The sequence below is a fragment of the Lampris incognitus genome, chromosome 21 (assembly GCF_029633865.1).
Source record: "Lampris incognitus isolate fLamInc1 chromosome 21, fLamInc1.hap2, whole genome shotgun sequence".
NCBI lineage: Eukaryota > Metazoa > Chordata > Actinopteri > Lampriformes > Lampridae > Lampris > Lampris incognitus.
In genome coordinates, this window is record NC_079231.1 from 17,375,515 (window position 1) to 17,393,202 (window position 17,688).

General features: G+C 51.2%; 1 protein-coding gene across 1 annotated transcript in view; it reads right to left on the reverse strand.

Annotated features, from left to right (window-relative positions):
- Window positions 1–17,688, reverse strand: part of nrp2a (neuropilin 2a) — an 81,165-nt gene that overhangs the window by 10,747 nt on the left and 52,730 nt on the right. The window contains exons 10-15 of the mRNA XM_056301095.1: window positions 16,908–17,087; window positions 16,634–16,778; window positions 6,664–6,744; window positions 6,319–6,423; window positions 1,870–2,135; window positions 1,294–1,390 (exon numbers count right to left, since the gene is read on the reverse strand). Of these exons, the coding sequence (XP_056157070.1) occupies window positions 1,294–1,390; window positions 1,870–2,135; window positions 6,319–6,423; window positions 6,664–6,744; window positions 16,634–16,778; window positions 16,908–17,087 (874 nt within the window). The remainder of the gene's footprint in view (window positions 1–1,293; window positions 1,391–1,869; window positions 2,136–6,318; window positions 6,424–6,663; window positions 6,745–16,633; window positions 16,779–16,907; window positions 17,088–17,688) is intronic.

Here is a 17,688-nt window from a genome sequence, read left to right on the forward strand (position 1 = left end):
ACACACACACACACACACACACACAGACGCAATTCGCCCCCTGCCTCTCTGCGATTGCACTTTGCACACCACCCCATGGCGGACACGCTCCACAGCACATTGGACGTCAGTCAGAAAGACGATGACGGCAGGTTTTTGGCTCGAAACCCCGGCTTGGTCTCTGATCTGTTTAAGACTCCTCTCTAAAGCCCCTGCTCTGGATAGATTAAGGAGGCTACGCTGGCACCAGGCTCACACCAGGCACCCAGAAACTTGCTTGGGAAACAGCCTGTCTAGTAATTCCCTTTGACGGCTCGGGAAAAGCTCTGTTTACAAATACGGCAGAGGAGAGCGAGATTGAGAGGAGGGTGAGGGAAAGGGAGGCGGGGCGGGGGGAGAAGATGAGAAATCTAATGAAACATAGATTAGCATCGCTTTGGCCCACAGGGCGTTTATGGCCTAGTTTTCTATTCTTTATCCCCCCCCCCTCTCCGTAGCGGTGAAATAAACGCTGTTCTCTTTTTCTCCCACCCTCTCTTCCTCCTTTCATCTCCTTATTCTGGGCTCTTGGAAGAGAGGGCGAGGCTGTCTCCGCAAACCAGGATGGGAGCGCGAGGGAGTGGCAGGAGAGGAAGAGGAGGGGAGGGTGGGGGCTGACGGAGGAGGAGGGTGATGTTTATCACTCGGTGGGTGTGTGTGTGACTGCTGAAGGACCTGGAGGCCATAGCGGGGATGAGGGGGTGGCAGAGAAATAGAGAGAATGGTAGAGTGATGGAGAGATAGCAGGGGAGGCAGGAATTGCTAGGTTAGATGTATGTACACATGCATGTGTGCGTGCGTGCGCATTTGTGCACGTGATTTGTATGTGTGTGTGTCAGACATGTGTGTGAGTGAAAATATATGTATGTGAAAGGAGAATGTATGTATGTATATGAGAGGGCCAGAATGAATTATGGCTTGTACAGCCCCTCACACTTGACTGCATTCAACAATGTAGATTGTGTTTTTCATAACATTTGTTTTGGAAATCCCAAAATGATTTGAGTTCAACAACTTGTAAATGTTTGTCAGTGTAAATCACTGTACCTTGTCAATGACTCTAAATGCCTGGTTGTGTGTGTGTGTGTGTGTATCTTCAATGTGAGAGAGAGAGAGGGCGGGGGATGAGGGACAGTGTCAAACTGTTGCAACACTCAGGCATACTCATGGGGGGGCGAGAGTGAGAGAGAGAGAGAGAGAGAGAGAGAGAGAGAGAGAGAGAGAGAGAGAGAGAGAGAGAGAGAGAGGCTGACGGTGTTATAGCTGTCGACTTACGTGTGCAGTCCTCCAGTGGCGTGCTGGAGCTGATGACGATGTTGTCTATGGAAATGTAACCCTTGGTGCTGTGGTCGAAGAAGCCCTCCATCACCACCTACCAAAGCCCAGGACAGAGACGGACGGGAAGAGGAGGCGAAGGCGGAGGCAGAGGAGGAGGAGGAAGAGGAGAAAATTGGGAGATGTGATGAAGAGGAAGAAACAAGAGATGATTGGAGGAAGAGATGAAGGAGAGGAAAAAGCGGAGGAACAACAAAGTGGAGAAAGAGGACAAAGTAAACATTCTGTCCTTCACACAGGATCACATTTACACCACCTATGTCTTACAAACATCATCACATACATATAACATTGAAGCACCAATTAAATGGGACCCAGGGTGTGAATAGAGAGACAATATGACTGATGACGACTATGTTACTACGACGACTGACTGATCATACAAATATGTAATAATGTGTCTCGTTCTGTTGTATATTTATGTACCATAGCGCACAATCCATTTTCTAGCACATATGTAAAAAACTTGTAGGCTCCTCGAAACTCAGGTGTGATGTACACTGAGCGTATTTCTACCTGGAAGTCCTTGGGGGAGCGAGGCAGGACGGTGCGTCCCTCCTTCCAGAGGGGGCCCTGGTCCCCCTTCAGCTCCCAGAGGAGGGTCTCCTCGTGGTGGACGTCCTGCAGCAGAACCCTCAGGTTGCCCTGGGCCTCCCCCCACAGCTGGTAGGAGAAGAGGAGGCAGAGGGGGCCCGTATCGGCCCCCACCACTGGGCTCAGGAGCCGCGCTTGCTGCTGCTGCGTCTTGGAGCTGGCCTCCATATACAGGTAGCTGTTGAGTTCTGGCAGAGGGGGACAGAGGGGACACTGTCATGGATCCGGGGTTTTCCTCCTTCAATACATAGCTCTTTTATCTATCTAAGTTACATGAGACTAGCGGCTGTGGGAGGAAACCGGAGCACCTGGAGAAAACCCACCGCTGACACAGGGAGAACATACAAACTCCACACAGAGGACGACCTGGGATGCCCCCCAAGGTTGGCCAACCCCAGGGCTCGAATCCAGGACCTTCTTTCTGTGAAGCGACTGCGCTAACCACTGCGCCGCCATTTTACTACTAGTTTACAAAATCATATAATCAAAGCAGATGCAAGCAGTAACTACATGACATTATGTAGTTAATTTTCATACCATACACACTGCACAGGAAGAGGGGAGTGTGTGTGTGTGTGTTTCATTCCAAAGCTGGCAGACCCACTGTCTTGATGCATGCTCAATAATCCAGTCCAAAGACATGTAGGTCAGGTGAATCGGCAATACTAAATTGTCCCCTAGGTGTGAGTGTGTGGGCCCTGTGATGGCCTGGCGGCCTGTCCAGGGTGTCTCCCCGCCTGTCGCCCAATGACTGCTGGGATAGGCTCCAGCATCCCCACGACCCTAATTAGGATAAGCGGCTTGGATAATGGACGGATGGATGGAATAATAGCAGCAAACAATTAATCTGTAAAGGTAAGCTACTTGAGAGAAGGTGACTATGACCAAAATAAAAGGGACACATGGCTTTGAATGCAGTGTATAAGGAAATCGACAATCACTCCATGCACGCACACACACACTGCACACGGAAACACAAACTTAAATCACACTTACTGCAAAACCAAAAGAGGTAATTGTTTAACAATTGCTTATAGCAGTTAGGTCAGGCACACAATGGTCGAGGGGATATGACACACATAAACATATGTAGTGAGGAAGAATAGGGCCGGTGAGAAAAGCCATTCTTGTACGGAGCGCTCCGCAACCCGAGCCAAAACCCTCGGGAGTAATTTTTCTTCATTTTCTTCCAGGTAAAAATGACTCGAACAACGGCATTGTCCGACAAAACGCACGCCACTTAATTTGTTTACACCGGAGGATGTTTGGTTTGCACAATTGGATGCCAGATTGGATTCCACTGTGAGAAAAGTCTGTTAGCATCTTGATGGAAGCTAAACAGTACGGCCTGTGTGTGTGTGTGTGTGTGTTTGTGTGTTGTGTGTTTTTCAGAGGCGTGAGATGTCTGGTAAGGAATTTCTTAAGTGGGCCCTGTGGGAAAATGTCCAGTGTCAACAATCTGGTGATTAAATCACTTTCCCTATCATGGAAGAGCGTGTATTTGTGTTTGTGTGTATATGCTTGTGCACGTATTGCTGCGCTTGTGAGGTCCAACCCGTGACAGCCCGCCTTCCTTGTGAGAACGAGGCTGGTTTGTGAGAACATTTCTGCAGTCCTCACCTCTATAAGGGTCTGTTTTAGGGTTAGGGCTGGATAAGATCAGGTCAAGGTTAGGGTCAGAGAATGTAGTCAAGGAAGGTCCTCACAACCATAGAAGTAATGACGTGTGTGTGTGTCTGTTTGTGTTTCAGTGAGAGAAAAGAGAGAGTTTCTGTTTGTGAAGACAAATTCTGGAATGATGTGTGCCTGAAAAGCTCTCACTCTAGCTAAAAGTCCTGACCTTGCACATGCCCACTGGCTGACCCTTGTAACCAAACGGGCTTACACTGTGCACACCTATAGCATGGACAGTCCAGGTGGGGATCGATGTCCTGGACCTTACGGTGCTAACCTTGCTCGACAAACTGAGCAACAGCACAGTGAAGCACTGTGTCAGCCTCTACGTGAGTTCATACTCCGTGTGCGTATACGGGTGTGTGAATGTGTGTTCGGAGCTTTTGCTGTCTATCTAGTGGATCAGGATCTGGAGGGACAGCAAGTCTTCCCCTGACTTGACAGCACCCCTCTGCTTGCCATACGCCCAGTCTTGCACGTGTGTGACACTTCAGACAGCGCGTGTGACAGCGTGTCCCTTGGCCTTTCCCTTCCCTGCACTGTGTGTCTGTGTGTGTGTGCGAGCCCAAGCGTGCATCCCTGTGCACTCTGCACACTCATCCATGCTGTATTGTGTGTGTTTATCCTACACAAATTTCTGCACGCCTATAGGGTGTGTGTTTTGTCTTCCGTGTCTGCAGATGTATTTGCGACCCCGCCAGCCGTTTTATCACTCATCTTAATGTGCTCACCAAAAGCCCTCCCCTCCCCCTCCTTCTCTCTCCACCTCGCGGTGAAACGCCGCGTCTTGCCGCGCACCCCCCCCCCCCATTGTTCTGCCTCTTGTTCACCAGACAGCTCATAATCGAGACTGCCTCGCCAGCCCCCCGACACGCAGCGCCGCCGAGCGTTATGAATCCATTTCAGAGCAGTCTCCAGCAGCCAAACGCAAACAAGGACTCAATCTACGGAGCCTCGTTAGCGAGCCTTTGCTGGCGGGGGTCTACGTGATGCCGGAGCGTGGCTAACGCTAGCTCTGGGTCACGACAGCTCGGCGCCTTGCCGGGGGTCAAAAGAGGGGGGGAAGGGGACCTCGGCTCTGAGGTCACCGGACAGGCGGGAATTCCATGGGAGGGGGGTGGGACACGGGTGGGGTGTGTGACAGCATGATCTGACGGTGGCGAGAGAGTGATCCTGTGTCGGGTGTGACTTCTGACCCCTGACACCTGTGCGAACATCAAAGGGCGGTGTTCGGTGTCAAAACAGTTGAAGAAAAGGGGTGGGTGGGGGGACCTGACTAATAAGAGCGACCTGCTCCGACGGCCCCCGTGACAGATGACGCCTGTTTGATGCCTCCTGCCTGAGACGGATATAAGGTACACAGGTCAAACCTGAGTGAAAAAAAAAAACCCAGGTTTTTCTCTTCCTCCCTACTGAGTGTGACCTTGTTCTGAGGCCCATGTGATATCACAGATCCCTCCCTGACAGCTAACAGGAGGAAGGAGCTGACTGTACTGCCGATTTGATTGGCTCCAGCTGGAGCCGAGGAGCGCCGACTCGCTTTCGTGGAGCCCCCATCCCCTACCCCATCCGACACTCCCCGTTCAAAATATATCAAAACCAATGAATTTTAAAACAAGACCGGGATAACAATCCTTTTACTCCCCCTACGAGGAACTATAAAGCTACAAGAAACGGGGGGTAAAAAAAAAATCCCCCTCGCCAGACCCGGTAGGAAACGTCTGCTGTATCTTTTATTAATACGCCAAAAGCTTCACTTTTGATCCGCGGGTATGTACAAAGGGAAAATGAATAATTATTTCTTCAAGGAGCCTCTAAGTACACGGCGGTCTACAGAGCGGCGTCTGGGATGCGCCTGCAGTGATGGAGGGCCAGTGATGGAGGGCTGGGAATAAAACCGCTCCTGTCTGGAATCGCCTGCTCTGAACTTAATTGGAGCTACTGGGTCTCAACCCCTTTGCGTCTGTCTCTCTCTCGCTCGCTCACACACACACAGGCTTGAGTTCCTATACTTGTGAGGACCCTTATTGACCACATTCACTCCCTAGCCCCTAACCTGAACCTGAACCTAGTCCTCATTCTGACATTAACCCTAACCTCAAGTCCTAACCCTGAACTAGAGACTTAAAAAAGTGAGCACTGGCCAAAATATCCTCACCCTTAAACTGGAACTGGTCCTCACAAATATGGCTGAATGAGAGAAAACACACACACATACACACACAGAAAAAGCCTATGTCTGAGTCAGTGCGTCAGGGGCTGGAGGGGCTCGACGGAGCTGCCCCCCCCCTTCATTTCATTCTTTTGCTTTTATTCATTTGAAAACAGAGCCGTGTCTGTCTGGCAGATGAGAGGCTCAAATTTCAATTTTCACATTTTGTGTTTTTTTTTTTTTTTAATCAGACTGCAGAAAGATCTTGAGGAAGATATAGAGTGGGGGACTGACGCGATGTAATTATCAAAGGACGGCTCTTCATCTGGAAACGTCAACGCTCGAAAGCAAACCGAATCCGTCTGCGCCGGTTCTAATTTCCGGACCCGGGCAACGCGCCCCCCCCATTTTTTTTTTTGCAAAACCTGGAACGTAATAAAGACAAGTGTGCAAGTAAACCAACACTATCTGGAGGGTTTCCAAGGCGGATGGGGACCCATCCAGCGGTGCCGGATCTGAGGGTGACTGAGGAGGAGGGGGCTTACCGTGCTGGTGTAGGGACCAGAGGAGGGGGGCTCTGGAGTTGTTGGTCCACCCACAAAGGCCGTGATCAAAGTCACACACACCGTCTGATGGAGAGGAGCCGGCCACTGAAGAGCGGTGGGGGGGGCAGAAAGGGCAGAGAGGGGATTGGAAATCACCATCAATCATCTCAGATGAAGAAACTTTCACGGCCGACCTGCTTAATATCATACAGCTGTGTCCGAGGAGCGCCCCCTCACAATTTACCGCCGCTTACCAAAGCTGTGCATCTAATATTACTCGCACCGGGTCATTCATCCCCCCCGTCAGTTATTTTTTTCATGCCGGTGTCACAGCACGATCCTCACCTGTGGTCGACATGGGGGTCGCACTGGTTTCCAGCCCGGCGGGGAGAGTGGGTGTGGCTGTTTCAGCTGGCGTGCTGGTTTCTGTGGAAGTACACAAAAATAAACGAAAGGTCAGTCACATGTAAGGGGAAGTCAAAGGTCATGTGAAACAATCAGAGAATACATTACATCAGAGACCCCCCCCCTTTGTTTAAGACTGTTTGTCTTTCATTGTTGATTCATACTGTGGGACCTCTTATTAGACAGCACCCAGCAGAAACCGCCAGAACATAGGATGAAGCAATAGGAGAGTGAGAGAGCGTGTGTGTTTGTGTGTGTGTTAGAGAGAGAGAGAGAGTGTGTGTGTGTGTGTGTTAGAGAGAGAGAGTGTATGCGTGCGTGTGTGTTTGAGTGAGGGTGTGTGTGTGTATGTGAGTGAGTGAGTGAGAGAGAGAGAGTGTGTTTGAGTGTATGTGTGTGCGTGTGAGTGAGGGTGTGTGTCTGTGTGTGAGTGAATGAGTGAGTGAGTGAGTGACAGTGTGTGTGTGAGAAAGAGTGTGTGTGTGTGTGTGTGTGAGAGAGAGTGTGTGAGAGAGAGAGAGAGAGTGTGTGTGTGTGTGACTGAGAGACAGTGTGTGTGTTTGAGTGAGTGTATGTGAGAGAGTGTGTGTGTGAGTGAGAGAGAGAGAGAGAGAGAGAGAGAGAGAGAGAGAGAGAGAGAGAGAGAGAGAGAGAGAGAGAGAGAGAGTACTAATGACTTAAAGGTCATGGGCCGTACTGGAAACCTGCAGCAGTGCCGCTGCATGTCATGATGCCGTTATCTCGCCTCCAGCCGGTGTGGCACCTGGCTCACTAACTCCAGCAGAGTCCAGACCACATCGTCTAAACGATAGCGGGAGTGTGATGTCATCATTCCACACTAACTCTATCACTTCATTACAGCTCTGTCCATTCCCACCCAGAGTGGAAGAGACAGCCGGAGAAAGCCAGAGGCAGGCAGAGGCAGGCAGAGATAGCCCCCGAGGGCACCCGGGGGGCCCCAGTCATGCTGTGTTTGGAAGCCGAGGCATCAGTGTCCGTCTTAAAACACATAGATACAGTGCCGCAAATGCGCGCGCGAGCACGCACACACACACACACAGGAACATTTTTGTGTAGTATTGGACACATGCACAGTGACACACAGTGCATCTCGAACCATGTGCACGTGAACTTGTGCAGGGACAAACACACACAGCCTGGCTCTGAGGCTGATGGATGGACATGTGGAGCCAGCTCCCCTCAACCCTGGACAGGATGATCACATTCTGAGACCACTCTCTGTCAGCTGGGATACAGCACAGACACACACAAGCACGCACGCACACACACACACACACACACACACACACACAGGCGCCAGAGTATGAACATGCGCACACACACATACACAAACACACACCAGAGTATGCACACGCGCACACACACACACACACAAAGGCGCCAGAGTATGCACACACACACACACACAGGCGCCAGAGTATGCGCGCGCACACATACACACACACACACACACACACACACACCTGAGTATGCGCACACACACGCCAGAGTATGCACAAATACAGACCATCTCCCTCAGTGGATCACTGTGTGTGTGTGTGTGTGTGTGTGTGTGTCTGTTGATGAGTGTGTATGTGAGCCAGCGTTACTGAACGTCTCCCAGTGTCACTTCATAGCTCACACACAGCCAGAAAAAAAACACAAAGTGAAATATGCTGGCTTCCCAATTGCCTCCCTAAAAACTATTTAAACACACACATACACACACACACACACACACACACACATCGGAAGGAGAGACAAACAGCACGTAAATACGCAGAATATACTCGTTAAAAACACGCAAATAAACACAGGGGTGTAAACACACACACACGGATGGACACACACACACACACGTGTGCAGACACGTGTGCGGCAGGCTGTTGCTGGAATGTGAAGTGGGTTGCGATGTGTGATTGGGAGCAGATGGGTCTGCGGCGGTGGTTCGGCGTGCCGGAGTCATGTCAGCTTTATAGACGCGATTGATCCCGAGGCTCCTCGTTTGTAATCCGGGTCATTCGTGCCGTGCGTGTTCGCTTGGGTGCCCGACGGGGAAGCCGTCCCGAGCGGCGCACCTTTCAACGCATGCGCCCTTGAGTGCGTCGCAACAAAACCGTCCATCTCGTGTTTAGAGCTCCATGCTCCTGACTCGTTTCATGGACTCGCATCACGCCAAATGTGGCTCGATGAAAATATAATACGCACTTGCTGGCAAATAATTTTTTTAAATTTTATTTTACCCCTTTTTCTCCCCGGTTGTATACAGCCCACTCTTCCTGAGCCGTCCCGGTCACTGCTCCGCCCACTCCGCCGATCCGGGGAGAGCTGCAGACTACCACCTGCCTCCTCCGATACATGTGGAGTCGCCAGCCGCTTCTTTTCACCTGACAGTGAGGAGTTTCGCCAGGGGGACGTAGTGTGTGGGAGGATCACGCTAATCCCCCTAGTTCTCCCTCCCCCCCTGAACAGGCGCCCCGACTGACCAGAGGAGGTGCTAGTGCAGCAACCAGGATACATACCTACATCCGGCTTCCCACCCGCAGACACGGTCAACTGTGTCTGTAGGGATGCCTGGGCAAGCCGGAGGATACACAGGGACTTGAACCCATGATCCCTGTGTTGGCAAGGAACGGAATAGACCGCCACACTACCTGGAAGCACGCTGGCAAATAATTTCGGATGGAGACGGTTTCCTAACTAGGATCGTAAAGTGAAAACAGGATAAGCCCAACCGAAGTTCGGCTAAAACAATAGATTATGAAGAATTCTGCAAATCGTATTCGATCCAAGTTGGCTTCCACGCCGGGCCCGAGTCCAAATAGAGGTTTCAGTTTTCAGGTCCAAAACCAATAACTCATCCCTCTTTATCACTTAAGTCCTTCGCCGGAGCGAAAACAAACATCGCTCAACTCCGAATGCCCGATGATCTCATGCGGGAGATAGAGAGCGCATTGATCCGAAAAGAAACACAGCCGGCATTGCAAACATTTGGAGGGAAACAGGACCACATCTGGATTCACCGCCATACGCGTCACGCTGCTGATCCCCCCCCCCCCCCTATCAGCAGCGATGCTAGTGCATCCTTGATGGTAATCCCGCTCCCTGAGGGCGACTACCGGATCCCGCGACCGGCCCTGAGGGCAACCAACGCGGCGTGGTTTGGTACGCGATTGATCCGTCTGACAGGGACTTCCTGTGGAAATGGCGTCAGAGCAGCGTCAGAGCGGGAGAAATGGCATGCCTGAAAGGGGCCGGCCACAGCTGCCGAGCGCCGCTGACATAACCCCGCCTTAATGTCAGCTCCTTTATGCTAGTCATTAGCCGCCTTATCTTACCCGCTAGCGAGACGCCGGGAAAAGGGAGAGGGACGCCGGGAAAAGGGAGAGAGACCCCCCCCCCCCCAACATCACCTCCGCCGTCATACCTCTCTTCCTCTCTTCCCTGATGTTACTAACACGAGGCCCGGCCCTTCATAGTCCTCCTCGCGAGTTTATTCTCGGCCGTTCGACTCTGTGTGACGCCATTTTTGTTTACATTGCTTGACTCTTTTGTCAGTTAATCTAACGTTTGAGTTGTTCACCCTGAAATTACATGAAAACAAACAAACACACACACACACACATACACACATACACACACACACACACACACACACACACACACACACACACACACACACACACACACACACACACACACAGCATTGAGATTCCACTCGGTTTCCCGAACAGTGTGTGCTTTCAAAGGTCAGGCCCTGTCACAGTATAAATGTGCTGACCTTTCCAGGGCGTGACAGGGGTGTCAGGGGCAATGGAAATAGGATAGAGCTGTTCTTCTCTGCATGCGCCTCAGTGTGTGTACGTGTGTGTGTGTGTGTGTGTGCACGAAAGTGAGAGAGCGAGACAGAGAGAGAGAGAGAGAGAGAGAGAGAGAGAGAGAGAGAGAGAGAGAGCGAGAGCGAGACGGAGAAAGACAAGCGACAATGACTGTGGATATGTGCGACTTGCCCAACAGGCCCCAGGCCCTCTCCTTGACGTGCAAATGTGACAGAGAGGTTTCTCATGCTGGGATACCCTCCCAGCCCCCCACTCCACCCCCCACCCCCCTGCAGGTGTGGGCCCACATATTCAGGGTAGGTGCCTCGCGGTGCAGGAGTGGTCTCTGCAGAGAAGTGCTGACTTACAGAACGGGCCTATCGGGGCTTATGATCACGCAAGTCATCGTTATGCAGGGGACGAGGTCCTATCAGAGATAACCGCATACCGGGGACTGCTTCCATAAAGAAGCCAGGCACACATATGCCCCCATACAACACACACACACACACACACACACACACACACACACACACACACACACATCAGTGCATGTGTGACGACATGTGTGTGCGTCTGTGCACCACTAGGCATACTCATATGTGTACACGCCCATTAAGCTGCATACACTGGTCCATACATGCACAGACACACACAGACACAGACACAGACACACACAGACACACACCTCTCTCTGGAAAAAAGCCATAGCTCACTCCTAAAGAAACTGACTCAGCAATATGTAGGAACGGGGGGGGGGGGATCTTCAATTATGTAGAAAGCCTTTCCGTAAATCTCCACTTGGCAGCCTGTACACATACACACACATACACACACACACATCTTCAAATGAATATGATTGGGTGACGGGAATAAAAGACAGCTTTTTTTTGATGCACTGACTTCTCATATCAGGGCCTGCAGTTATCAGGTAGCTCATCATCATCATCATCATCATCATGCTAACAGTATTACTGAGACTGAAACAAGTCCCACCTCAGAGGACTGGGGTCAGTTGCAAAGCTTTCTACACTTCCTGCAATGTTTTGTTATGCAGAATGAAATCATGATGACATATTGTAATGCCCCCCCCCCTTTTTCTCCCCAACTGCATCCAGCCAATTACCCCACCCTTCCGAGCTGTCCCGGTCGCTACTCCACCCCCTCTGCCTACCCGGGGAGGGCTGCAGACTACTACGTGCCTCCTCCGATACATGTGGAGTCGCCAGCCGCTTCTTTTCACCTGACAGTGAGGAGTTTCGCCAGGGGGACGTAGTGTGTGGGAGGATCATGCTATGCTAGCTCCCCCCCCCCGAACAGGCGCCCTGACTGACCAGAGGAGGCACTAGTGCAGCGACCAGGACAAATACCCACATCCGGCTTCCCGCCCGCGGGCACGGCCAATTGTGTCTGTAGGGACGCCCAACCAAGCCGGAGGTGTCACAGGGATTCGAACCGGCGATCCCCGTGTTGGTAGGCAACGGAATAGACCGCCCCACCACCTGGACTCCCTGGGATAAGTTTTGTCACCAAGCAAGTGACATCCAGGGGATGCTCCCATACAAGAGCCTCTCAGTGAATCATGCAGAGACCTGGACAAATGCACCCTCGTCCACACTTGGGACAAAAATCATGCTATGTGTTCCGTTTACAAAACCACAGCTGTTAGAAATCCAGAGACGAGCACGACGGCAGAGAGGGCTGTAGTTTCCACTTCCCCTGAGCGACGGGAAAATAACTGAATCTGTGTGTTAGCAGGGGGGACATGAGGCGACCAAAGCTGGATTTATTATTCTGCTGATGGACCCAAATCACAGCTACCTCACGCTGTGTGTGTGTGTGTTTTTTTTTTTTTTTATTGTCAACAAGCACAAAGGTGGAAGCGCTTTCATTTGCAACGGCACAAGATCGAGATGTTGATAGAGAGATGCATCCTGGGTAAGGTCAGCCTCACAGAAAGAAGTGACTGAGTGGCGGAAAGGGAGCCCTAGGAGACACAGGACACATACGTCCATGTTTTCCCCACGACTAGGAGACACAGGAAACATACGTCCGTGTTGTCGCCACGACGAGGAGACACAGGACACATACGTCCATGTTGTCCCAATGACTAGGAGTTACAGGACACATACGTCCATGTTGTCCCCACGACTAGAAGACACAGGAAACATACGTCCATGTTGTCCCCATGACGAGGAGACACAGGACACATACATCCATGGTGTCCCCACGACGAGGAGACACGGGACACATACGTCCATGTTGTCCCAAAGACTAGGAGACACAGGACACATACGTCCATGTTGTCCCAAAGACTAGGAGACACAGGACACATACGTCCATTTTGTCCCCATGACTCTCAGCATCGTTGCTATCTGTGAAACTGACAAGAAGATTTTACATTTCACTCTTTTATGAAAATAGAGTATATGTGTGTGCAACTGAGACACCAGATGTGTACATTAGAGTGTGTGTGTGTGTGTTTAATGATATCTGCATGGATAGTTGAGACATAGCCTATGAGTGTGTGTGTGTGTTTGGCATCTGCATGGATAGGTGAGACATAGCCTATGAGTGTGTGTGTGTGTTATGACACCCGCTTGGATTGATGAGACATCTGTGTATGTGTGTGTGTGTGTTTTATAACATCTGCATGGATAGGTGAGACATAGCCTATGATTGTGAGTGTGTGTGTGTGTGTGTTTGATGGCATCTGCATAGATAGGTGAGACATCTGTGTGTGTGTGTGTGTGTGTGTGTGTGTGTGTGTGTGTGTGTGTGTGTGCGTGTGTGTGTGTTTGGCATTTGCATGGATAAGTGAGACATAGCCTATAAGTGTGTGTGTTATGACACCCATTTGGATCGATGAGACATCTGTGTGTGTGTGTGTGTGTGTGTGTGTGTGTGTGTGTGTGTGTGTGTGTGTGTGTGTGTGTGGCATCTGCATGGATAAGCGAGACATAGCCTATGAGTGTGTATGTGTGTGTTTTATAACATCTGCATGGATAGGTGAGACATCTGTGTGTGTGTCTGTGTTTGGCATCTGCATGGATAAGTGAGACATAGCCTATGAGTGTGTGTCTGTGTGTTTTATGACATCTGCATTGACAGGCGAGACATAGCCTATGAGTGTGTGTGTTATGACACCCGCTTGGATCGATGAGACATCTGTGTGTGTCTTTGTGCCTATATTTATTTGCGTGGCAGTGCACACACACGTGTTCATACAAAGCTGAAGTCAGCCCAGCGCTCCGCTCCACACACTCCAAAAAACTTGCCTTTGTGGGGCGTGTACCTGCAGACCGCAAGTGACGGAAAAAGACACGTGTGTGTGTGTGTGTGTGTGTGTGTGTGCGTGCGTGCGTGACAGACAGAACGCTTTGAGCGAACAGCAAAAACAAAGGAAGTCAAGACCAGCAGCCAGGAGCACGGGGGGGGGGGGGGGAAAGAGGTGCGATGGACGAATAACCGAGGAGAAGAACGAGAAGCAGAGGAGGAACAGAAGAAAAAAAACCAACAAAAATATTTATGGACCCACGCACTTGGCCCCGGGGGGCAGGGGGCAGGGGGGTGTGGAGGAGGAGGGAGAGGAGAACAGAACAGCAACCATGTGTGGGACTGGTGAGAGAAAGTGAGAGGGGCGGCCGACATGAAGACATACATAGACAGACATAGAGACAGAGACAGGAAGAGAAAACAGGACTATAGAGAGGGAGAGGGAGAGTGTGTGTGTGTGTGTGTGTGTGTGTGTGTGTGTGGGTGTGTGTATAAAGACAGAGGGAAACATGAAGAGTTAATTCCTGACAGTCAGATGGAAGAGATGTAGATAGAAAGAGAAGGAAAGAGAGACTGGAAGGGGGGGTGAGAGAGAGAGAGAACTGCAGAAAGCAAAGAAGAAGAGATACGGAGACGGAGAGAAGGGAGGTGCCAACAGAGAAGGAAACAGACCAAACTTAGTGTGGGCATTGGGAGGGGGGGGGGCGTTTCCCTAACAACAGCAAGGGAGAAGAGGAGTGAAGGGCTGAAGGGGAAGAAGGCCAAGTGAAAGGCTGAGGGCCCGGGCGCCATCGGCCGTCCTGCATTCCCGACCGAGGGCCGGCGCCTCCCGAAGACGCCCGTGTGTGTGACCTGCCCAGTAAAGTTTTATCAAGCACCACGTTCCTCCCTGCCCTCCCCGCTGTTCCCTATTAACATGCTCCCTTTCCCGCCACGACTCTGGGATTTTCCATCGCGGCGGTTTCAACGATCCCGATCCCGCCGAAAGAGTGGCTTCACACCCGACACAAGGTAGAAGTGATAACACAGGAGACACAAAGATAGCCACATGCGCACAAAACCTGTGTGAGAACGCCCATTCATGTGAAGTCTCGCTGTTGACACAGATGTGTGTGTGCGTGTGCGTGTGTACTACACAGCCCAGAGTGACACTGCCACTGAATATTTCATCTCCCTATGTCGCCTGTCTGAGCAGCAAGCAGTAACAAGCCACTGGTCCATTAACACACACATGGACACACACACGGACACACACACCACATTTTATACTGTCAGGCAACTGCCAAGGTGTGGCTAATTTATCTGTATTGTGTGATTTTGCGTGTGAGTAGGTGTTTGGCTTGCTACTCAGTGCTGTGCAGCCTAGTCATCCTGTGCAAACCCAGAGGGAGTGGTAACAGTGTGTGTGTGTGTGTGTGTGTGTGTGTGTGTGTGTGTGTGTGTGTGACTGCTTAACTACGACTTACTGCACATCTGGAGTACAGACCACGAGAAAACTTACATGCACACACACGCAGAGAAACACAAAGTAGCGCGCACACACAGATAAACACACACACACACACACACACACACACCGGGGACACATTCCTGCTAACCGAAACCCCTCTCTACCGCTTGCTGATAGCGCAGGTCGGAAAAGCATTCCCGCAGCTTGAACAGTTTTTTCCAGATAAAACTGAATCCGAAAAACAGACACGCTCCCTGGAGAGGGTCACGCTGCTCCTCATACCGTTGTTCTTCGTTTGGCTTTCTGCAGATCGCCCTCGGCGTCGCTCCCCTCCTCCGGCAAGATGGCCGCCTGTCCCACACATCTGTAACGCGAGCCACGGTTTTCTAGAGAGCCAGCTTGCCCCAAGTGCTGTTCGCTTTAGCTCAGTTCACATCGGTTCAGCCTGTCACAAAACCGGGTCGGGTAGTAGTTGTAAATAATCTTAATTGTGGGTTTTAGAGCGCCAGGGAGGAACAACAGGTCAGGAGTGTGTCGGCCCGGCTCATGTCAGGTACGCCGTAAGTCACATAAAAGCATACTTAATTTGTTTTTTAGGTACTTTCCTTTGGCTTTTTAACTTTCTGGCGCTCACTTTATTGCCTTATGTCGAAAAGTATTTTGCAAAACCCTCTCGGCCCCGGTCTGGTTCCTTTTATGAGCTCCTTTGTTCTGTTTGGATAAACACGGCTCAGTGTGAGCTTCATCTAGGGGAGGACAGAAAAGACACAAGGAAGGATAGGGCGCAACAGCGCTGCCTTATTTACAAAGGGAAACTCGGCCGTGTTGGGAAATATGTTAGACCACATGAAACACGGTGTCCGGGTGGCGTGGCGGTCTACTCCGTTACCTACCAACACGGGGATCGCCAGTTCGAATCCCCGTGTTACCTCCGGCTTGGTCGGGCATCCCTACAGACACAATTGGCCATGTCTGCGGGTGGGAAGCCGCATGTGGGTATGTATCCTGGTCGCTGCACTAGCGCCTCCTCTGGTTGGTCGGGGCGCCTGTTCAGGGGGGAGGGGGAACTGGGGGGAATAGTGTGATCCTCCCACATGCTACGTCCCCCTGGTGAAATTCCTCACTGTCAGGTGAAAAGAAGCGACTGGTGACTCCACATGTATCGGAGGAGGCATGTGGTATTTTGCAGCCCTCCCCGGCTCGGCAGAGGGGGTGGAGCAACAACCGGATTGGCTCGGAAGGGTGGGGTAATTGGCCGGATACAACTGAGGGGAAAAGGGGGGGAATCCCCCCCCCCTCCAAAAAAGACCACTGTAACATGAAACACAGACAAGAGGAGAACTGGACGTTTTTGTCCCCATCTCACCTGGCAGATCGCAGCCCAGTATCTCCACTCTCATGCCGATCCCTGCTGGAGACCATCGCTCCGGATACAGCCGTATGTACTGGGCCAGGGTCTCCTCGAAGCGACGCAGCTCCGGGGTGTCATAGTGGGTGTTCCCCTCGAAAATCTGCACCCCCAAACGCATACAAACATCAAATTCAGTTCAGGTACGTGTAAATATACGTGCACACAAGTGCAATTCAACACGTGTGCACTTCACCTCCCCAATTTATACCCCCCGGTCCCCCCAACTCACCTTAGGAAGACTCATCTTGGGTTCCATGATGAAGCTCCACTCTTTTCCGTCCAGGCTGTGCGCCACCTTGTACTTCCTCACGAAAGCGCGGTTGTCCGTCGTGGCCCCAGTACTGGTGTCTCCGCCCCTGGCCCCCTGCGTGATGACCCCTCGCACCATCTTGGGGACCCCCAGATCCACCTGTGCAGATGTTTTGATCGTATATTAATGACAAAATAGGAAGATGCAAACCTTAGTGAACCTTGCAACTTTTTCCTATGTTGAGAAGGAACTTGCGATGATGATTTTCCACATTTTTCCCACAATATCCATATATATCCATTTTTACAGTAGGGATAACACTCCATATCACTGAGCAGTGTTTGTCTCAAATGCTGCTGAAATTCCATTCCATTCCATTATCAAAGCTGCTTATTTGAATTCGGGTGGCAGGATGCTGGAGCCTATTCCAGCAGTCATTGGGCGGCAGGCAGGGAGACACCCTGGACAGGCCGCCGGTCCATCACAGGGCCAACACATTCACACCTAGGGACAATTTAGTATGGCCGATTCGCCTGACCTACATGTCTTTGGACTGTGGGAGGAAACCGGAGCACCTGGAGGAAACCCACGCAACATGCGAACGCCACACAGAGGATGACCTGGGAGCGACCACTTTTCTGCGCAATTTCGGCAGCATTTCAGAGACACACAGGGTACAACTTAGCATTATGACCGTTAATGTAGTTATCCCTACAACATAAACATGCAAACATAATGCTGAAGATCATGCTCGAGTTTA